General features: G+C 35.0%; 1 protein-coding gene across 1 annotated transcript; it reads right to left on the bottom strand.

Annotated features, from left to right (window-relative positions):
- Window positions 1–23,861: 23,861 nt before the first annotated feature.
- On the bottom strand, window positions 23,862–24,359 carry LOC139868989 (uncharacterized). Its single transcript, XM_071857323.1, has one exon. The coding sequence runs from the start codon at window positions 24,357–24,359 to the stop codon at window positions 23,862–23,864; it is 498 nt and encodes a 165-aa protein (XP_071713424.1).
- Window positions 24,360–25,145: the final 786 nt, after the last annotated feature.

Below are 25,145 nucleotides of genomic sequence, written 5' to 3'. Positions count from 1 at the left end.
TTCGTGAATCACCGATCAACTTGGGTGGTCAATTGTCTATATGAAACATATTTCAATTAATCAAGTCTTAACAAGTTTGATTGCTTAACATGTTGGAAACATTTAATCATGTAAATATCAATCTCAATTAATATATATAAACATGGAAAAGTTCGGGTCACTACAGTACCTACCCGTTAAATAAATTTCGTCCCGAAATTTTAAGCTGTTGAAGGTGTTGACGAATCTTCTAGAAATAGATGCGGGTATTTCTTCTTCATCTGATCTTCTCGCTCCCAGGTGAACTCGGGTCCTCTACGAGCATTCCATCGAACCTTAACAATTGGTATCTTGTTTTGCTTAAGTCTTTTAACCTCACGATCCATTATTTCGACGGGTTCTTCGATGAATTGAAGTTTTTCGTTGATTTGGATTTCATCTAACGGAATAGTGAGATCTTCTTTAGCAAAACATTTCTTTAAATTCGAGACGTGGAAAGTGTTATGTACAGCCGCGAGTTGTTGAGGTAACTCTAGTCGGTAAGCTACTGGTCCGACACGATCAATAATCTTGAATGGTCCAATATACCTTGGATTTAATTTCACTCGTTTACCAAATCGAACAACGCCTTTCCAAGGTGCAACTTTAAGCATGACCATCTCTCCAATTTCAAATTCTATATCTTTTCTTTTAATGTCAGCGTAGCTCTTTTGTCGACTTTGGGCGGTTTTCAACCGTTGTTGAATTTGGATGATCTTCTCGGTAGTTTCTTGTATAATCTCCGGACCCGTAATCTGTCTATCCCCCACTTCACTCCAACAAATCGGAGACCTGCACTTTCTACCATAAAGTGCTTCAAACGGTGCCATCTCAATGCTTGAATGGTAGCTGTTGTTGTAGGAAAATTCTGCTAACGGTAGATGTCGATCCCAACTGTTTCCGAAATCAATAACACATGCTCGTAGCATGTCTTCAAGCGTTTGTATCGTCCTTTCGCTTTGCCCATCAGTTTGTGGATGATAGGCAGTACTCATGTCTAGACGAGTTCCTAATGCTTGCTGTAATGTCTGCCAGAATCTTGAAATAAATCTGCCATCCCTATCAGAGATAATAGAGATTGGTATTCCATGTCTGGAGACGACTTCCTTCAAATACAGTCGTGCTAACTTCTCCATCTTGTCATCTTCTCTTATTGGTAGGAAGTGTGCTGATTTGGTGAGACGATCAACTATTACCCAAATAGTATCAAAACCACTTGCAGTCCTTGGCAATTTAGTGATGAAATCCATGGTAATGTTTTCCCATTTCCATTCCGGGATTTCGGGTTGTTGAAGTAGACCTGATGTTTTCTGATGCTCAGCTTTGACCTTAGAACACGTCAAACATTCTCCTACGTATTTAGCAACATCGGCTTTCATACCCGGCCACCAAAAATGTTTCTTGAGATCCTTGTACATCTTCAACGTTCCAGGATGTATTGAGTATTTGGTTTTATGAGCTTCTCTAAGTACCATTTCTCTCATATCTCCAAATTTTGGTACCCAAATCCTTTCAGCCCTATACCGGGTTCCGTCTTCCCGAATATTAAGATGCTTCTCCGATCCTTTGGGTATTTCATCCTTTAAATTTCCCTCTTTTAAAACTCCTTGTTGCGCCTCCTTTATTTGAGTAGTAATGTTATTATGAATCATTATATTCATAGATTTTACTCGAATGGGTTCTCTGTCCTTCCTGCTCAAGGCATCGGCTACCACATTTGCCTTCCCCGGGTGGTAACGAATCTCAAAGTCGTAATCATTCAATAATTCAATCCACCTACGCTGCCTCATATTCAGTTGTTTCTGATTAAATATGTGTTGAAGACTTTTGTGGTCGGTATATATAATACTTTTGACCCCATATAAGTAGTGCCTCCAAGTCTTTAATGCAAAAACAACCGCGCCTAATTCCAAATCATGCGTCGTATAATTTTGTTCGTGAATCTTCAATTGTCTAGACGCATAAGCAATCACCTTCGTTCATTGCATTAATACACAACCGAGACCTTGCTTTGATGCATCACAATAAATCACAAAATCATCATTCCCTTCAGGCAATGACAATATAGGTGCCGTAGTTAGCTTTTTCTTCAATAACTGAAACGCTTTCTCTTGTTCATCATTCCATTCAAATTTCTTCCCTTTATGCGTTAATGCAGTCAAGGGTTTTGCTATTCTGGAAAAGTCTTGGATGAACCTTCTGTAGTAACCAGCTAGTCCTAAAAACTGGCGTATGTGTTTCGGAGTTTTCGGGGTTTCCCACTTTTCAACAGTTTCTATCTTTGCCGGATCCACCTTAATACCTTCTTTGTTCACTATGTGACCGAGGAATTGAACTTCTTCCAACCAAAATGCACACTTTGAAAACTTAGCGTACAATTCTTCCTTCCTCAATACTTCTAACACCTTTCTCAAATGTTCACCGTGTTCTTGTTTATTCTTTGAGTAAATAAGTATGTCATCAATGAAAACAATGACAAACTTGTCAAGGTATGGTCCACACACTCGGTTCATAAGGTCCATGAACACAGCTGGTGCATTAGTTAAACCAAACGGCATGACCATAAACTCGTAATGACCGTAACGTGTTCTGAAAGCAGTCTTTGGAATATCATCTTCTTTCACCCGCATTTGATGATACCCGGAACGTAAGTCAATCTTTGAATAAACAGACGAGCCTTGTAGTTGATCAAATAAGTCATCGATTCTCGGTAGTGGGTAGCGGTTCTTGATGGTAAGTTTGTTCAACTCTCGGTAGTCGATACACAACCTGAATGTACCATCTTTCTTCTTGACAAACAAAACAGGAGCTCCCCACGGTGATGTGCTTGGTCGAATGAAACCACGCTCTAAAAGTTCTTGTAATTGGCTTTGCAGTTCTTTCATCTCGCTGGGTGCGAGTCTGTAAGGAGCACGAGCTATTGGTGCAGCTCCTGGTACAAGATCTATTTGAAATTCAACGGATCGATGTGGGGGTAATCCCGGTAATTCTTTCGGAAATACATCGGGAAATTCTTTTGCAATGGGAACATCATTGATGCTCTTTTCTTCAGTTTGTACTTTCTCGACGTGTGCTAGAACAGCATAGCAACCTTTTCTTATTAGTTTTTGTGCCTTCAAATTACTAATAAGATGTAGCTTCGTGTTGCCCTTTTCTCCGTACACCATTAAGGGTTTTCCTTTTTCTCGTATAATGCGAATTGCATTTTTGTAACAAACGATCTCTGCTTTCACTTCTTTCAACCAGTCCATACCGATTATCACATCAAAACTCCCTAACTCTACTGGTATCAAATCAATCTTAAATGTTTCGCTAACCAGTTTAATTTCTCGATTCCGACATATATTATCTGCTGAAATTAATTTACCATTTGCTAATTCGAGTAAAAATTTACTATCCAAAGGCGTCAATGGACAACTTAATTTAGCACAAAAATCTCTACTCATATAGCTTCTATCCGCACCCGAATCAAATAAAACGTAAGCAGATTTATTGTCAATAAGAAACGTACCCGTAACAAGCTCCGGGTCTTCCTATGCCTCTACCGCATTAATATTGAAAACTCTTCCACGTCCTTGTCCATTCGTGTTCTCCTGGTTCGGGCAATTTCTAATAATGTGGCCTGGTTTTCCACATTTATAACAAACTACATTGGCATAACTTGCTCCGACACTACTTGCTCCGCCATTACTCGTTCCGACACCATTTGTTCCTTTCGTTCTATTAACCCCTGGTCCGTAGACCTCACACTTCGCCGCGCTATGACCATTTCTTTTACACTTGTTGCAAAATTTGGTGCAGAACCCCGAGTGATTCTTTTCACACCTTTGGCATAGCTGCTTCTGATTGTTGTTGTTGTTGCGGTTATTATTGTTGTTGGGATGATTATTGTAGTTGCTGTTGTTGTTGTTGTTGTTGGGCCGTTTGTTGTAGTTGCGATTGATGTTGCGATTGTTGGGATAATTGTTGCGATTATTGTTGTAATTGCTGTTGTTGTTGTATTGGTGATTCTTATCACCGTTTTCCTCCCACTTTCTTTTAACTTGCTTCACATTGGCCTCTTCAGCAGTCTGTTCTTTAATTCTTTCTTCAATCTGGTTCACTAGTTTGTGAGCCATTCTACATGCCTGTTGTATGGAGGCGGGCTCGTGTGAACTTATATCTTCTTGGATTCTTTCCGGTAATCCTTTCACAAACGCGTCGATCTTCTCTTCCTCATCTTCGAATGCTCCCGGACACAATAGGCACAATTCTGTGAATCGTATTTCGTACGTGGTAATATCAAATCCTTGGGTTCGTAACCCTCTAAGTTCTGTCTTGAGCTTATTGACCTCGGTTCTGGGACGGTACTTCTCGTTCATCAAGTGCTTGAATGCTGACCACGGTAGTGCGTACGCATCATCTTGTCCCACTTGCTCTAGATAGGTATTCCACCATGTTAACGCAGAACCTGTGAAGGTATGCGTAGCGTACTTCACTTTGTCCTCTTCAGTACACTTACTTATGGCAAACACCGATTCAACCTTCTCGGTCCACCGTTTCAATCCGATCGGTCCTTCGGTTCCATCAAATTCCAAAGGTTTGCAGGCAGTGAATTCTTTGTAGGTGCATCCTACACGATTTCCTGTACTGCTAGATCCAAGGTTATTGTTGGTATGTAGCGCAGCCTGTACTGCGGCTATGTTTGAAGCTAGAAAAGTACGGAATTCCTCTTCATTCATATTCACGGTGTGTCGAGTAGTCGGTGCCATTTCCTTCAAAATAGTTAAATGGAACAAGTTAATCATACAGAATATTAAGAGTAGTTAATAGTATTTCGTAGCATAATATGAACTCATTTATAAAAGCTTTTTCTTCATATTAGCGTTTTATAAGTTTAAATTCGGGTAGTACCTACCCGTTAAGTTCATACTTAGTAGCTAATATACAATTCAACTACTACAATTCTATATGAAAAACTGATTATAATAATATTTCGCGTTCAAACTTTTATACAATATTTTACAAACTTACAATACCGCTTATTTTACATAAAGCATGAAATATAGCACACAATAACTTTGATACAAGATAGTTGTGAAGACAATTCTAGCTAGTACACAAGTCGTTCAGCAAAGGCAATAAAGACACGTAATTCATACGTCCAGAAACAAGTCATGCATTCTGGTTTTACTAGGACTACTTCCCATCCTTGGTCTTGTGCAACATAACCGTTATGGCCGTTGATAAGACAGCGTGTTGTAACGTCATCAAAGGGACGAGGGTTACGTAATGTCCAACAGTCCCGTAATAATCTAAAAACCTCATTTCTTACCCCAATTACCGACTCCGTCACTTGTGGAAACGTTTTGTTTAATAGTTGTAGCCCGATGTTCTTGTTCTCACTTTGGTGAGAAGCGAACATTACTAATCCGTAAGCATAACATGCTTCTTTATGTTGCATGTTAGCCGCTTTTTCTAAATCACGAAGTCCAATATTCGGATATATTGAGTCAAAATAATTTCTTAACCCGTTGCGTAAAATAGCATTTGGGTTCCCCGCAATATATGCGTCAAAGTAAACACATCGTAACTTATGGGTTTCCCAATGTGATATCCCCCATCTTTCAAACGAAAGTCTCTTATAAACCAAGACATTCTTGGAACGTTCTTCGAATGTCTTACAAACTGATCTCGCCTTAAATAGTTGTGCCGAAGAATTCTGGCCGACTCTAGACAAGATTTCATCAATCATGTCTCCGGGTAGGTCTCTTAAAATATTGGGTTGTCTATCCATTTTGTGTTTTTAAACTGTAAAATAGACAAGAGTTAGATTCATAAAAAAATACTTATTAATACAAGCAATTTTTACATATATCATAAAGCATAAGAACACTATATTACATATATTACACCACACGAATACAACTATCTTATTCCGACTCGCTCGTTTCTTCTTCTTCGGTTTTGGTTCGTTTTGCCAAGTTTCTAGGGATATATGATGTTCCCCTAATACGAGTCGTCGTTGTCCACATTGGTTTAGAAAAACCTGGTGGTTTAGAGGTTCCCGGGTCATTGTTACAACTTAAGGACTTCGGGGGTTGACGATACATATAAAGTTCATCGGGGTTGGAATTAGATTTCTCTATTTTTATGCCCTTTCCCTTATTATTTTCTTTTGCCTTTTTAAATTCAGTTGGGGTAATTTCTATAACATCATCGGAATTCTCGTCGGAATCCGATTCATCGGAGAATTGGTAATCCTCCCAATATTTTGCTTCCTTGGCGGAAACACCATTGACCATAATTAACTTTGGTCGGTTGGTTGAGGATTTTCTTTTACTTAACCGTTTTATTATTTCCCCCACCGGTTCTATTTCTTCATCCGGTTCCGATTCTTCTTCCGGTTCCGATTCTTCTTCCGGTTCCGACTCTTCTTCCGGTTCCTCTTCGGGAACTTGTGAATCAGTCCACAAATCATTCCAATTTACATTTGACTCTTCATTATTATTAGGTGAGTCAATGGGACTTGTTCTAGAGGTAGACATCTATCACATAATATCAAACACGTTAAGAGATTAATATATCACATAATATTCATATGTTAAAAATATATAGTTTCCAACAAAAATGTTAAGCAATCATTTTTAAAGAAAACACGGTCGAAGTCCAGACTCACTAATGCATCCTAACAAACTCGATAAGACACACTAATACAAATTTTCTGGTTCTCTAAGACCAACGCTCGGATACCAACTGAAATGTCCCGTTCTTATTGATTAAAAACGTTCCATATTAATTGATTTCGTTGCGAGGTTTTGACCTCTATATGAGACGTTTTTCAAAGACTGCATTCATTTTTAAAACAAACCATAACCTTTATTTCATAAATAAAGGTTTAAAAAGCTTTACGTAGATTATCAAATAATGATAATCTAAAATATCCTGTTTACACACGACCATTACATAATGGTTTACAATACAAATATGTTACATCGAAATCAGTTTCTTGAATGCAGTTTTTACACAATATCATACAAACATGGACTCCAAATCTTGTCCTTATTTTAGTATGCAACAGCGGAAGCTCTTAATATTCACCTGAGAATAAACATGCTTTAAACGTCAACAAAAATGTTGGTGAGTTATAGGTTTAACCTATATATATCAAATCGTAACAATAGACCACAAGATTTCATATTTCAATACACATCCCATACATAGAGATAAAAATCATTCATATGGTGAACACCTGGTAACCGACAATAACAAGATGCATATATAAGAATATCCCCATCATTCCGGGACACCCTTCGGATATGATATAAATTTCGAAGTACTAAAGCATCCGGTACTTTGGATGGGGTTTGTTAGGCCCAATAGATCTATCTTTAGGATTCGCGTCAATTAGGGTGTCTGTTCCCTAATTCTTAGATTACCAGACTTAATAAAAAGGGGCATATTCGATTTCGATAATTCAACCATAGAATGTAGTTTCACGTACTTGTGTCTATTTTGTAAATCATTTATAAAACCTGCATGTATTCTCATCCCAAAAATATTAGATTTTAAAAGTGGGACTATAACTCACTTTCACAGATTTTTACTTCGTCGGGAAGTAAGACTTGGCCACTGTTGATTCACGAACCTATAACAATATATACATATATATTAAAGTATGTTCAAAATATATTTACAACACTTTTTGATGTTTTAAGTTTATTAAGTCAGCTGTCCTCGTTAGTAACCTATAACTAGTTGTCCACAGTTAGATGTACAGAAATAAATCGATAAATATTATCTTGAATCAATCCACGACCCAGTGTATACGTATCTCAGTATTGATCACAACTCAAACTATATATATTTTGGAATCAACCTCAACCCTGTATAGCTAACTCCAACATTCACATATAGAGTGTCTATGGTTGTTCCGAAATATATATAGATGTGTCGACATGATAGGTCGAAACATTGTATACGTGTCTATGGTATCTCAAGATTACATAATATACAATACAAGTTGATTAAGTTATGGTTGGAATAGATTTGTTACCAATTTTCACGTAGCTAAAATGAGAAAAATTATCCAATCTTGTTTTACCCATAACTTCTTCATTTTAAATCCGTTTTGAGTGAATCAAATTGCTATGGTTTCATATTGAACTCTATTTTATGAATCTAAACAGAAAAAGTATAGGTTTATAGTCGGAAAAATAAGTTACAGGTCGTTTTTGTAAAGGTAGTCATTTCAGTCGAAAGAACGACGTCTAGATGACCATTTTAGAAAACATACTTCCACTTTGAGTTTAACCATAATTTTTGGATATAGTTTCATGTTCATAATAAAAATCATTTTCTCAGAATAACAACTTTTAAATCAAAGTTTATCATAGTTTTTAATTAACTAACCCAAAACAGCCCGCGGTGTTACTACGACGGCGTAAATCCGGTTTTACGGTGTTTTTCGTGTTTCCAGGTTTTAAATCATTAAGTTAGCATATCATATAGATATAGAACATGTGTTTAGTTGATTTTAAAAGTCAAGTTAGAAGGATTAACTTTTGTTTGCGAACACGTTTAGAATTAACTAAACTATGTTCTAGTGATTACAAGTTTAAACCTTCGAATAAGATAGCTTTATATGTATGAATCGAATGATGTTATGAACATCATTACTACCTTAATTTCCTTGGATAAACCTACTGGAAAAGAGAAAAATGGATCTAGCTTCAATGGATCCTTGGATGGCTCGAAGTTCTTGAAGCAGAATCATGACACGAAAACAAGTTCAAGTAAGATCATCACTTGAAATAAGATTGTTATAGTTATAGAAATTGAACCAAAGTTTGAATATGATTATTACCTTGTATTAGAATGATAACCTACTGTAAGAAACAAAGATTTCTTAAGGTTGGATGATCACCTTACAAGATTGGAAGTGAGCTAGCAAACTTGAAAGTATTCTTGATTTTATGAAACTAGAACTTTTGGAATTTATGAAGAACACTTAGAACTTGAAGATAGAACTTGAGAGAGATCAATTAGATGAAGAAAATTGAAGAATGAAAGTGTTTGTAGGTGTTTTTGGTCGTTGGTGTATGGATTAGATATAAAGGATATGTAATTTTGTTTTCATGTAAATAAGTCATGAATGATTACTCATATTTTTGTAATTTTATGAGATATTTCATGCTAGTTGCCAAATGATGGTTCCCACATGTGTTAGGTGACTCACATGGGCTGCTAAGAGCTGATCATTAGAGTGTATATACCAATAGTACATACATCTAAAAGCTGTGTATTGTACGAGTACGAATACGGGTGCATACGAGTAGAATTGTTGATGAAACTGAACGAGGATGTAATTGTAAGCATTTTTGTTAAGTAGAAGTATTTTGATAAGTGTATTGAAGTCTTTAAAAAGTGTATAAATACATATTAAAACACTACATGTATATACATTTTAACTGAGTCGTTAAGTCATCGTTAGTCGTTACATGTAAGTGTTGTTTTGAAACTTTTAGGTTAACGATCTTGTTAAATGTTGTTAACCCAATGTTTATAATATCAAATGAGATTTTAAATTATTATATTATCATGATATTATCATGTATGAATATCTCTTAATATGATATATATACATTAAATGTCTTTACAACGATAATCGTTACATATATGTCCCGTTTAAAAATCATTAAGTTAGTAGTCTTGTTTTTACATATGTAGTTCATTGTTAATATACTTTATGATATGTTTTCTTATCATAGTATCATGTTAACTATATATATATATATCCATATATATGTCATCATATAGTTTTTACAAGTTTTAACGTTCGTGAATCACCGATCAACTTGGGTGGTCAATTGTCTATATGAAACATATTTCAATTAATCAAGTCTTAACAAGTTTGATTGCTTAACATGTTGGAAACATTTAATCATGTAAATATCAATCTCAATTAATATATATAAACATGGAAAAGTTCGGGTCACTACAGAACCGAGGTCAATAAGCTCAAGACAGAACTTAGAGGGTTACGAACCCAAGGATTTGATATTACCACATACGAAAGACGATTCACAGAATTGTGCCTATTGTGTCCGGGAGCATTCGAAGATGAGGAAGAGAAGATCGACGCGTTTGTGAAAGGATTACCGGAAAGAATCCAAGAAGATATAAGTTCACACGAGCCCGCCTCCATACAACAGGCATGTAGAATGGCTCACAAACTAGTGAACCAGATTGAAGAAAGAATTAAAGAACAGACTGCTGAAGAGGCCAATGTGAAGCAAGTCAAAAGAAAGTGGGAGGAAAACGGTGATAAGAATCACCAATACAACAACAACAGCAATTACAACAATAATCGCAACAATTATCCCAACAATCGCAACATCAATCGCAACTACAACAAACGGCCCAACAACAACAACAACAACAACAACAACAACAACAACAACAACAGCAACTACAACAATCATCCCAACAACAATAATAACCGCAACAACAACAACAATCAGAAGCAGCTATGCCAAAGGTGTGAAAAGTATCACTCGGGGTTCTGCACCAAATTTTGCAACAAGTGTAAAAGAAATGGTCATAGCGCGGTGAAGTGTGAGGTCTACAGACCAGGGGTTAATAGAACGAAAGGAACAAATGGTATCGGAACGAGTAATGGCGGAGCAAGTAGTGTCGGAGCAAGTTATGCCAATGTAGTTTCTTATAAATGTGGAAAACCGGGCCACATTATTAGAAATTGCCCGAACCAGGAGAACACGAATGGACAAGGCCGAGGAAGAGTTTTCAATATTAATGCGGCAGAGGCACAGGAAGACCCGGAGCTTGTTACGGGTACGTTTCTTATTGACAATAAATCTGCTTACGTTTTATTTGATTCGGGTGCGGATAGAAGCTATATGAGTAGAGATTTTTGTGCTAAATTAAGTTGTCCATTGACGCCTTTGGATAGTAAATTTTTACTTGAATTAGTAAATGGTAAATTAATTTCAGCAGATAATATATGTCGGAATCGAGAAATTAAACTAGTTAGCGAAACATTTAAGATTGATTTGATACCAGTAGAGTTAAGGAGTTTTGATGTGATAATCGGTATGGACTGGTTGAAAGAAGTGAAAGCAGAGATCGTTTGTTACAAAAATGCAATTCGCATTATACGAGAAAAAGGAAAACCCTTAATGGTGTACGAAGAAAAGGGCAACACGAAGCTACATCTTATTAGTAATTTGAAGGCACAAAAACTAATAAGAAAAGGTTGCTATACTGTTCTAGCACACGTCGAGAAAGTACAAACTGAAGAAAAGAGCATCAATGATGTTCCCATTGCAAAAGAATTTCCCGATGTATTTCCGAAAGAATTACCGGGATTACTCCCACATCGATCCGTTGAATTTCAAATAGATCTTGTACCAGGAGCTGCACCAATAGCTCGTGCTCCTTACAGACTCGCACCCAGCGAGATGAAAGAACTGCAAATCCAATTACAAGAACTTTTAGAGCGTGGTTTCATTCGACCAAGTACATCACCTTGGGGAGCTCCTGTTTTGTTTGTCAAGAAGAAAGATGGTACATTCAGGTTGTGTATCGACTACCGAGAGTTGAACAAACTTACCATCAAAAACCGCTTCCCACTACCGAGAATCGACGACTTATTTGATCAACTACAAGGCTCGTCTGTTTATTCAAAGATTGACTTACGGTTCCGGGTATCATCAAATGCGGGTGAAAGAAGATGGTATTCCAAAGACTGCTTTCAGAACACGTTACGGTCATTATGAGTTTATGGTTATGCTGTTTGGTTTAACTAATGCACCAGCTGTGTTCATGGACCTTATGAACCGAGTGTGTGGACCATACCTTGACAAGTTTGTCATTGTTTTCATTGATGACATACTTATTTACTCAAAGAATGACCAAGAACACGGTGAACATTTGAGAAAGGTGTTAGAAGTATTGAGGAAGGAAGAATTGTACGCTAAGTTTTCAAAGTGTGCATTTTGGTTGGAAGAAGTTCAATTCCTCGGTCACATAGTGAACAAAGAAGGTATTAAGGTGGATCCGGCAAAGATAGAAACTGTTGAAAAGTGGGAAACCCCAAAAAACTCCTAAACACATACGCCAGTTTTTAGGACTAGCTGGTTACTACAGAAGGTTCATCCAAGACTTTTCCAGAATAGCAAAACCCTTGACTGCATTAACGCATAAAGGGAAGAAATTTGAATGGAATGATGAACAAGAGAAAGCGTTTCAGTTATTGAAGAAAGAGCTAACTACGGCACCTATAATGTCTTTGCCTGAAGGGAATGATGATTTTGTGATTTATTGTGACGCATCAAAGCAAGGTCTCGGTTGTATATTAATGCAACGAACGAAGGTGATTGCTTATGCGTCTAGACAATTGAAGATTCACGAACAAAATTATACGACGCATGATTTGGAATTAGGCGCGGTTGTTTTTGCATTAAAGACTTGGAGGCACTACTTATATGGGGTCAAAAGTATTATATATACCGACCACAAAAGTCTTCAACACATATTTAATCAGAAACAACTAAATATGAGGCAGCGTAGGTGAATTGAATTGTTGAATGATTACGACTTTGAGATTCGTTACCACCTAGGGAAGGCAAATGTGGTAGTCGATGCCTTGAACAGGAAGGACAGAGAACCCATTCGAGTAAAATCTATGAATATAATGATTCATAATAACCTTACTACTCAAATAAAGGAGGCGCAACAAGGAGTTTTAAAAGAGGGAAATTTAAAGGATGAAATACCCAAAGGATCGGAGAAGCATCTTAATATTCGGGAAGATGGAACCCGGTATAGGGCTGAAAGGATTTGGGTACCAAAATTTGGAGATATGAGAGATATGGTACTTAGAGAAGCTCATAAAACCAGATACTCAATACATCCTGGAACGGGGAAGATGTACAAGGATCTCAAGAAACATTTTTTGTGGCCGGGTATGAAAGCTGATGTTGCTAAATACGTAGGAGAATGTTTGACGTGTTCTAAGGTCAAAGCTGAGCATCAGAAACCATCAGGTCTACTTCAACAACCCGAAATCCCGGAATGGAAATGGGAGAAAACATTACCATGGATTTCATCACTAAATTGCCAAGGACTGCAAGTGGTTTTGATACTATTTGGGTAATAGTTGATCGTCTCACCAAGTCAGCACACTTCCTGCCAATAAGAGAAGATGACAAGATGGAGAAGTTAGCACGACTGTATTTGAAGGAAGTCGTCTCCAGACATGGAATACCAATCTCTATTATCTCTGATAGGGATGGCAGATTTATTTCAAGATTCTGGCAGACATTACAGCAAGCATTGGGAACTCGTCTAGACATGAGTACTTCCTATCATCCACAAACTGATGGACAGAGTGAAAGGACGATACAAACGCTTGAAGACATGCTACGAGCTTGTGTTATTGATTTCGGAAATAGTTGGGATCGACATCTACCGTTAGCAGAATTTTCCTACAACAACAGCTACCATTCAAGCATTGAGATGGCGCCGTTTGAAGCACTTTATGGTAGAAAGTGCAGGTCTCCGATTTGTTGGAGTGAAGTGGGGGATAGACAGATTACGGGTCCTGAGATTATACAAGAAACTACCGAGAAGATCATCCAAATTCAACAACGGTTGAAAACCGCCCAAAGTCGACAAAAGAGCTACGCTGACATTAAAAGAAAAGATATAGAATTTGAAATTGGAGAGATGGTCATGCTTAAAGTTGCACCTTGGAAAGGCGTTGTTCGATTTGGTAAACGAGGGAAATTAAATCCAAGGTATATTGGACCATTCAAGATTATTGATCGTGTCGGACCAGTAGCTTACCGACTTGAGTTACCTCAACAACTCGCAGCTGTACATAACACTTTCCACGTCTCAAATTTGAAGAAATGTTTTGCTAAAGAAGATCTCACTATTCCGTTGGACGAAATCCAAATCAATGAAAAACTTCAATTCATTGAAGAACCCGTCAAAATAATGGATCGTGAGGTTAAAAGACTTAAGCAAAACAAGATACCAATTGTTAAGGTTCGATGGAATGCTCGTAGAGGACCCGAGTTCACCTGGGAGCGTGAAGATCAGATGAAGAAGAAATACCCGCATCTATTTCCAGAAGATTCGTCAACACCTTCAACAGCTTAAAATTTCGGGACGAAATTTATTTAACGGGTAGGTACTGTAGTGACCCGAACTTTTCCATGTATATATATATTAATTGAGATTGATATTTACATGATTAAATGTTTCCAACATGTTAAGCAATCAAACTTGTTAAGACTTGATTAATTGAAATATGTTTCATATAGACAATTGACCACCCAAGTTGACCGGTGATTCACGAACGTTAAAACTTGTAAAAACTATATGATGACATATATATGGATATATATATAGTTAACATGATACTATGATAAGTAAACATATCATTAAGTATATTAACAATGAACTACATATGTAAAAACAAGACTACTAACTTAATGATTTTTAAACGAGACATATATGTAACGATTATCGTTGTAAAGACATTTAATGTATATATATCATATTAAGAGATATTCATACATGATAATATCATGATAATATAATAATTTAAAATCTCATTTGATATTATAAACATTGGGTTAACAACATTTAACAAGATCGTTAACCTAAAGGTTTCAAAACAACACTTACATGTAACGACTAACGATGACTTAACGACTTAGTTAAAATGTATATACATGTAGTGTTTTAATATGTATTTATACACTTTTGAAATACTTCAATACACTTATCAAAATACTTCTACTTAACAAAAATGGTTACAATTACATCCTCGTTCAGTTTCATCAACAATTCTACTCGTATGCACCCGTATTCGTACTCGTACAATACACAACTTTTAGATGTATTTACTATTGGTATATACACTCCAATGATCAGCTCTTAGCAGCCCATGTGAGTCACCTAACACATGTGGGAACCATCATTTGGCAACTAGCATGAAATATCTCATAAAATTACAAAAATATGAGTAATCATTCATGACTTATTTACATGAAAACAAAATTACATATCCTTTATATCTAATCCATACACCAACGACCAAAAACACCTACAAACACTTTCATTCTTCAATTTTCTTCATCTAATTGATCTCTCTCAAGTTCTATCTTCAAGTTCTAAGTGTTCTTCAGAAATTCTACAAGTTCTAGTTACATAAAATCAAGAATACTTTCAAGTTTGCTAGCTCACTTCCAATCTTGTAAGGTGATCATCCAACCTCAAGAAATCTTTGTTTCTTACAGTAGGTTATCATTCTAATACAAGGTAATAATCATATTCAAACTTTGGTTCAATTTCTATAACTATAACAATTTTATTTCAAGTGATGATCTTACTTGAACTTGTTTTCGTGTCATGATTCTGCTTCAAGAACTTCGAGCCATCCAAGGATCCGTTGAAGCTAGATCCATTTTTCTATTTTCCAGTAGGTTTATCCAAGGAACTTAAGGTAGTAATGATGTTCATAACATCATTCGATTCATACATATAAAGCTATCTTATTCGAAGGTTTAAACTTGTAATCACTAGAACATAGTTTAGTTAATTCTAAACTTGTTCGCAAATAAAAGTTAATCCTTCTAACTTGACTTTTAAAATCAACTAAACACATGTTCTATATCTATATGATATGCTAACTTAATGATTTAAAACCTGGAAACACGAAAAACACCGTAAAACCGGATTTACGCCGTCGTAGTAACACCGCGGGCTGTTTTGGGTTAGTTAATTAAAAACTATGATAAACTTTGATTTAAAAGTTGTTATTCTTGGAAAATGAATTTTATTATGAACATGAAACTATATCCAAAAATTATGGTTAAACTCAAAGTGGAAGTATGTTTTCTAAAATGGTCATCTAGACGTCGTTCTTTCGACTGAAATGACTACCTTTACAAAAACGACTTGTAACTTATTTTTCCGAATATAAACCTATACTTTTTCTGTTTAGATTCATAAAATAGAGTTCAATATGAAACCATAGCAATTTGATTCACTCAAAACGGATTTAAAATGAAGAAGTTATGGGTAAAACAAGATTGGATAATTTTTATCATTTTAGCTACGTGAAAATTGGTAACAAATCTATTCCAACCATAACTTAATCAACTTGTATTGTATATTATGTAATCTTGAGATACCATAGACACGTATACAATGTTTCGACCTATCATGTCGACACATCTATATATATTTCGGAACAACCATAGACACTCTATATGTGAATGTTGGAGTTAGCTATACAGGGTTGAGGTTGATTCCAAAATATATATAGTTTGAGTTGTGATTAATACTGAGATACGTATACACTGGGTTGTGGATTGATTCAAGATAATATTTATCGATTTATTTCTGTACATCTAACTGTGGACAATTAGTTGTAGGTTACTAACGAGGACAGCTGACTTAATAAACTTAAAACATCAAAATATATTAAAAGTATTGTAAATATATTTTGAACATACTTTGATATATATGTATATATTGTTATAGGTTCGTGAATCAACCAGTGGCCAAGTCTTACTTCCCGACGAAGTAAAAATCTGTGAAAGTGAGTTATAGTCCCACTTTTAAAAGCTAATATTTTTGGGATGAGAATACATGCAGGTTTTATAAATGATTTACAAAATAGACACAAGTAAGTGAAACTACATTCTATGGTTGAATTATCGAAATCGAATATGCCCCTTTTTATTAAGTCTGGTAATCTAAGAATTAGGGAACAGACACCCTAATTGACGTGAATCCTAAAGATAGATCTATTGGGCCTAACAAACCCCATCCAAAGTACCGGATGCTTTAGTACTTCGAAATTTATATCATATCCGAAGGGTGTCCCGGAATGATGGGGATATTCTTATATATGCATCTTGTTAATGTCGGTTACCAGGTGTTCACCATATGAATGATATTTATCTCTATGTATGGGATGTGTATTGAAATATGAAATCTTGTGGTCTATTATTATGATTTGATATATATAGGTTAAACCTATAACTCACCAACATTTTTGTTGACATTTTAAGCATGTTTATTCTCAGGTGATTATTAAGAGCTTCCGCTGTCGCATACTTAAATAAGGACGAGATTTGGAGTCCATGCTTGTATGATATTGTGTAAAAACTGCATTCAAGAAACTTATTTTGTTGTAACATATTTGTATTGTAAACCATTATGTAATGGTCGTGTGTAAACAGGATATTGTAGATTATCATTATTTGATAATCTACCTAAAGCTTTTTAAACCTTTATTAATGAAATAAAGGTTATGGTTTGTTTTAAAATGAATGCAGTCTTTGAAAAACGTCTCATATAGAGGTCAAAACCTCGTAACGAAATCAATTAATATGGAACGTTTTTAATCAATAAGAACGGGACATTTCAATCACCTACAACAATAGTACCATCAATTACAACACATGTACCATCAACAATCCATGCCTCAACATCTCATTCTGTACCTCGAGTATAATCATCGTTCTACGTATCGTTATACATCATTTATCGTCGTTCTACATGACGATTATGTAATTTCTAATATTTTTGAGATTATATATTCGTTCTAACGGTAAATCAAATGAGTTTAATATCATATTAACTCATTAAATCAATGATTACATCTGAAGAAAATATATATGTATATATGTTTTCATAAAGATTGTAATTAAAAATTCTTTTGTACAAACTGTTAATGGTGAAAATATTTTAACGAGTAGGTAATACCCGTGGAATATTTAGATTTCACATTAATAAGTTACACTATACATTCTTTCATATTTGATTCAACAGTCATTTACTATCCTACTTACATCCACAGATATACGTATCCATTCACCGCAGAATAACTATTTTCATTCAATTTCATATTTGGATTTTGACCTATCAGAATCCAACAAGTGGCATAATGAAGAAAACATTGGACAAAAATAAAATTTGTTAGAAACAAACAAATTAACTATGAGAAATTTTGTTAAGAATCCACGCTAACAAAATCCTAGCTAACTGTTCCTAGCTAACTGTTAATTTCTTATTACATTTTATTTATCGCGATTTTAATTCTCGTAATTTTATTTATCGTCATTTAATTTCTGTTATTTATTTTACACACTTTATTTATCATCATTTAAATACTGTTATTTACGCATTTTAAATATCGGGACACGTATACAAGGTTTTGACATATCATATCGACACATCTATATATATTATTTGGAATAACCATAGACACTCTATATGCAGTAATGCTCGAGTTAGCTATACAGGGTTGAGGTTGATTCTACAATAATATATATACTTTGAGTTGTGATCGAGTTTGAGACATGTATATAATGGGTCACGACACGTATTAATTTATTCGAATATTATATATTAAACTATATATGAATTGTTGAACTACTAATTGTGGACTACTAACTGTGGACTAATAACATTGGACAATTAAAATGAATTAAAATATTGATTATAACATATAAAACTAAACATTTCTTCAAGTTTGCCACTTGATTTCATCTTAAACCTCATTTTTATCTTGACGATTACAATCTGCGTTCAAACCTTTCATGATTCTTGAAAACACCTCAACCGAGAGGATGAACCAACCGTACTTCATCTACGGAAGGAAAGATTTATGCATATAGTTATACACCTGAAAAACTCTCAGAAACTGGGTAAACGTTTAACACATAGTTGTGCTAATTCCTTTAGTGTTATTATTATGGAAAATAACTTTGCAACTCCTGTTCAAGATAGCCAGTTTTGTCACAGCTCCAGCAAGTCAACTTTGACTTTTCGTTCTAAACAACCTTATTATAACCTTGATATATATATATGCGTACTCTTTTATTGTTACCGGGGAATCGTTTATATTCCACCACATTAGCAGTAAACTTACCAGCAACTTCATTACTTATTGGCTTAAGTCTCTCCAAAGAACCATTATATTTGTTCGGTGAAACCCTATCATATACTCATCCGAAACTTGTAACGAGAATTGCCCTACCAATTTCTAGGAATCAGCAATCAGTATTTTTGAATTTCGCAGCATTTCTACATAAACAGTTATATGTATACATATAACATTTATCTCTTAGAATTATGATCTTCCATTCTAAAATTCTGAAAAGCACCCAGTCTACGAATCAATACTCTGAACTTTGAAAAAGCTGAATGAAGCAGCAAAAACTGTAAACAACTGTAACAGCCAAAAGTTTGATGATAAAGAATAAGTGTGTTGGTAAAGCTCAGAAAAGTTGGAACTGGAAAACGGATTAAGCAAACTATGAAGGAGACTGTGAACAAATCATAAAGACTAAACCAGCCTTCAGAGAATCCAGATGATTCAGTATCTACTGAAGTCATTAACGAATACCTTACTCCTGACTCTAAACTTTTGCGGACAAATTTTCTTCATCATTCATCGATATTAGAAATTCTAAGATATCATCGTATCTTTCATTATAAATATCCTCGATATTTCTGAAGATATTTTCATAACTATTCTTATCTGAAATAATTTATCTTTTCGCGATATCAATGTTACATCAGAAAGGAAACTATTTTAGTTTCTAAATTCTGAAAATTTCGAACTTAAAATATGAATGTTATTGAAGTAGTGTTGGGAACTGAAGCATGAGTTAGTATAATATAATGACACTTAATCAACGTGATTATATTACAGTAAGTCATGCTGAGTTTTTAATGGGACGTGATGATTCACAGATTCATAACGTCATCATATGCCATGTTACATAACTCTTTCATTCTGCTTAACTTCTGAACATATCAAGAAAGTATATTCTTGATAGTTCTATTCTCAGTGATTCTGGTAATTTGACAAATCAAATCATGCTATTACGTTCTTTCTTGTTTAGAACATTAAGTTCATTCGAAACTCCATACTTACGAATTCTGGACCATTACTCGCTTTACAAGAGGTCGAGAAGAGAATAAAAAGGCAAAGAGCTCCAAAATATAAGAGAAAATATAAAGCCCAATAACAACACGGAGGTTACAAATCATGGATATTAATACGAATAGCAATATAAAGACACGGTAGAATTAAGAATAGTATCACCCCAAGGTAATAGTAGAAGTAAACAGACTTTTCTGGTGGAAGATTGAAAAGAAGGATGATAGAAATAATAATTAGGGAAAATATCAAGGATTAGAACGAGATTAAGCATTTTCATAATCATATATATATATATATATATATATATATATATATATATATATATATATATATATATATATATATATTTACAAAATATAATGTTAACTTAGATATAAAACGTTTTGAATTAAATATACTTTGATAAATAATGAGATGTTGATTTATAGAAGCAAATGACCAAAACACTCAAACGATCAAGTAACATTTCTTATAATATAAATTACCGATAATTAAGTCTAATTTTTGATAAAGGTACACATCGCGAAACGTAAAATGCTAGTTTTCTAAGCGTACGAAAATGCGTTCAAGAAACCGGAACCGGGACATAAGTCAAGTGACAATGCACGAGTCGTTGTAACTAAATTTACAAATTAACTATACACGTAAATATAATATAATATATAATTAATTATATAAATTAAATATATTATATATAATAATATAAATCGGGTGTCGACAAGATTTTTAATGCGATGTGAGCTGGGAGAAGCCACCATACGATCGCTTGGCCTTAAGGCTCAATCCCCATGCGATCGCATGGGGAGGTTTGGTGGCACCAGTCTTTAAAAGCTCGACGAAATTCAGAGTTACACACACATACATCACCGATATATTACTCCCCCTGTTCTTATTATTTTTATTATTTATATTATTATTATTATTATTATTATTATTATTATTATTATTATTATTATTATTATTATTATTATTATTATTATTATTAAGATTAATATTATTATTATTAATATTAATATTATTATTATTATTAGTAGTATTATTATTATTTATACATAAAATAGTACAACGAGGTCATGAGCGAATTATTTCAAGACGGGTTTTTCGAGCGAGATAGGCTAAGGAAATTATGTGTTATAGCTAAGGAGGTGATGGGTATGGTTCGGGGGTATTGCTCGTGAGATCAAACTAATGTTTATCATCTCCGTTGCGTCTACGTACGTTCCTACAATATTGAATCACAATATTGATACGTGAGCATTCACATCTTATCTTTTATATATTAATAGTGTATCCATGTCTAGTGCTCGAGTATATATGTTTATGCATGCTTGTATGATTTAATTTTGTCGTTAGATAGTTTATGATGAATAACGAATTTGATACATATGCTACTGATATAAAGTATATGATATGCATGTTTTTGGAAAGCTGGCGAAAAATTATTAACTTTTAATTTAGAAATCGCGTGATTTCGATGAACGGATTAAAAGATATGGTCAACTGAATTATGGTTAACGTTAAATGAAATTGTGTTTGAAACTGTAAACTAATATTTAAACAACTTGTCTATGAGATTGATAAATTGAATTTTCAAATATTATTAATCGAGTAAATGAATTTCTATATAAAGCACGTCTCGTTTTGTTAAACAATTGTCGAAGTTGACTGTCTTATCGTGTTTTAAAGCTTTATAAACACTATAATCTGATTTCACAAGTATTGGAAAGCTATGTGAAATTATAAAATATTTTCGATTGCCATGATAATTTAAATATAATATAGCTCCTGAAATAAATAATATTTTGAGTTTGATAAACTATAAATACGTTCAATTATCAAGACTTATACTATGATAATAAACATGTATAGATTTAAAGATCATATTGGGTCAGGTTGACTTTTGAGATGACTTTTGTTAACTTTTACATGTCGGTCTCGAGCATTAAGATTGTGATACACTATGACCCGACCTAGCTTGTTAAACATTTATTGACCAACATATGTTCTCTAGGTTGAGATCTACGATTTGCATTCCGAGTTTCAGTCACATTTCGGTGAATGAATTTATGTGCTGCTAAGGTGAGTTTATAGATCCCTTTTTAAATGCTTTAAATATTTTTGGGCTGAGAATACATGCAATTTATTTCAAACGTAATGGATACAAGTATATACTTAATTCTACGCCGAGTTAAATCGAAAATCCCTTAACTTTGGTAACTAGTAGCTGCCAGTACATAGGATGTGGACTGGTGGGCACGAATAATTATATATGGATCCATAGGGCTTGACATCTCCGTCCGAGCTAGAGCGCTAGCCTTTTAACGGACGTATGTTATTTGAGTTTATGACACGTTGGTTTGCGTATATTAAAACGAATATGGTAATTATCATTATAACATTAAGTTTGGTTATCAGGGTGCTCTGTTACGTAGAATCTTTTGATAAACGTTTCGGATGAAACAACTGAAATCTTGTGATCCACTTTTATATACAGATTATGCGCAACATTAAAACTATGAACTCATCAACCTTTGTGTTGACACTTTTAAGCATGTTCATTCTCAAGTTCCTAGAAGTCTTCTGCTATTTACTTATACATTATACAAGCTATGTGCATGGAGTCATAAATGCTTTATTCGAGAAAACTTCGCATTCACAAAATCATCACCATGTATCTTATTTGACTGTATTGTCAACGGATGTATTGTTAAAAACTATTATATACGGTGATTGTCTATACGTAGAAATCATCAGACATCAAAAACCTTGGATTTATATATTCATTTATGGTGTGCCTTTTCAAAAGAATGCAATGTTTACAAAACGTATCATATAGAGGTCAAAACCTCACTATGAAATCAATGAATGATGTATTCGTCCAAGTAGATTTGGACGGGTCATCACATTGACCAACCTAAGTTGTGATCAGGACTAGTCCACCTATATGAACTTAGCTACTTCATAGGATTAAGACCCTTAGTTTTACTGTACCTGAAGATTCTATGAACTCGGTATGGCCGGTGTTCCGGAAAGGCAGTCAATACACTTTTAGGACACGAAACCTAGGAATTGAGACATGAATGACCTAGTATACTTATTGACTGTTCTGAGGAGACCTCCTAGGAGCTGTTAAGACCTAGTATACTTATTGACTGTTCTGCTAGATTTCTATCTGTTTTACTTTCAACGTATCAACTATAATGCTGTATAATATTTAGATTGGTATGATCTCACTAGTATGATGGTAAGGTTATTAGTTTACATTAAAGTTTTGTCAACTTAACCCGACGGACTCCTTCTGTTTGTGATCAGTGTTCAATCAGCAGGACACTTTGTTATTCAGTTCTCGAAACTCATAAAGAGGGTTAGGATTCGAACTCAACTCACTAATAAACCCATTGCTTTACTGAGGGTAGCCTCCGAGGTATGGTAACCCTTCAATTACATACCAAGTGACATGCTTCTTACTACTCAAAGAGAACTCCGAGAGTCCAGAGATAAGTAGGTCTTTGTGATTGGCTCATCCAACCAGATCATTACTATTCTATTCATAACCATAAAACAAACGTAACTACCTTTCCCTAGCCTAAATCGATATCTTGGTCAATATTACCTTGATCTGCATACTCCGGATATCCCTCCACCACCTTTACTTTTCTGCAATTAGGAATAATAGCTTAAAAACTCAACTACTATCTGTAACCAGGTAATTTACTCAAAAATAATTGTCCACTTGATCTTCAATTCGTTAAACCATTTAAAAATACGACCCTAGGTTAACTTACACCTTCTACTCTAGAAAGTAAAAAGTGAATTTAGGCCCCGCAATATAAATAAAACTATAGAGGTACCCCTACTGGTAAGTTTATATCGGCACCTTGCGACCTAACGACATCGCATAAACTAAACCGTCCGATTTAGGCATATCATTCCGCAAAACCCATTCGCCAATATCAAAAGCAAGGGCGCGAACTTTTTTGTTATAGTACTTCGCTATTTGTTGCTTATTGTTTGCTTCCCTTATCGCAACCATTAACATGCGCTCTTCTACAAAATTTAAGTTTATGCACAAGGCTTCATCATTTGCACCTTCATCAAAGTTGGCGATTCTATGTGTAGGTATGAGAATCTCAGCGGGAATTACTGCCTCCGAACCATACACAAGACTAAAAGGTGTTTCACCAGTACTCTTTTTGAAAGTTGTGCGATGAGCCCATAACACATTGGGTAACTCATCCACCCATGCAGTTCGCTTCTCATTTAAGCGCTTCTTTATGCCGCTAAATATATCGCGATTAGTAACCTCGCATAAGCCATTAGCTTGAGGATGCGCAACTACCGTGAATTTCTGAATGATGTTCATATCCGCGCACCATGTTTTGAATGGATCTTGCGCGATCTATGCACCATTATCACTAACAAGTTCGCGTGGAATACCAAAGCGACAAACTATATTTTCCCAAACAAAGTTGGGAATTTGGACACCTGTAATTGTGCGAACTGCCTTAGCCTCTACCCACTTGGTAAAATAGTCAATTGCGACAATCAAAAACTTCACATTAATGCTCCAACTATATCAATGGCCTACTTATAGAATGACCATGGGGAGTTCACTGGAATCATGTCATGTCTTGGTTGCCTGTTTTGTGGCGCATGCCTTTGGCAACTTTGGCATCTTTTTACAATTTTCGCAACATCTCGATACATGCTTGGCCAAAAATAGCCCATGCGCATAATCTTAGCCGCGATAGTTTTGTATCCTGAGTGAAGCGCACAAGAACCGTTATGTACTTCTTCAGCGGTCAATACCGCTTCCTCCGGCCCCAAACACCGCATCAATGTACCATTAAAAGACTTTCGGTATAATATTCCATTCTCGAGGATGTACATGGGAGCCCTTATGCGAACTAAGCGGGCTTCATTCTTATCATATGGCAACACATCATCTCGCAGCTTGTCAATGATAGGATTCATCCAATTTGGTTGTGTTTCTTCAATAGCCGCGACTTCTAGTCCGCCATCAATTGATTTGTTTGGTAATTCCTCAACCCAAATTAGTTTCTGAAAATGAGAAAATGTTAAGGCCGCCAGTTTATTTAGCGCATCCGCCTTTTTATTATGACTTCTAGGTACTTGCAAAACTTCAAGA

This window comes from Rutidosis leptorrhynchoides, chromosome 9, assembly GCF_046630445.1.
Source record: "Rutidosis leptorrhynchoides isolate AG116_Rl617_1_P2 chromosome 9, CSIRO_AGI_Rlap_v1, whole genome shotgun sequence".
NCBI classification, from domain to species: Eukaryota; Viridiplantae; Streptophyta; class Magnoliopsida; order Asterales; family Asteraceae; genus Rutidosis; species Rutidosis leptorrhynchoides.
This window is presented reverse-complemented; position numbering and strand designations above follow the sequence as displayed.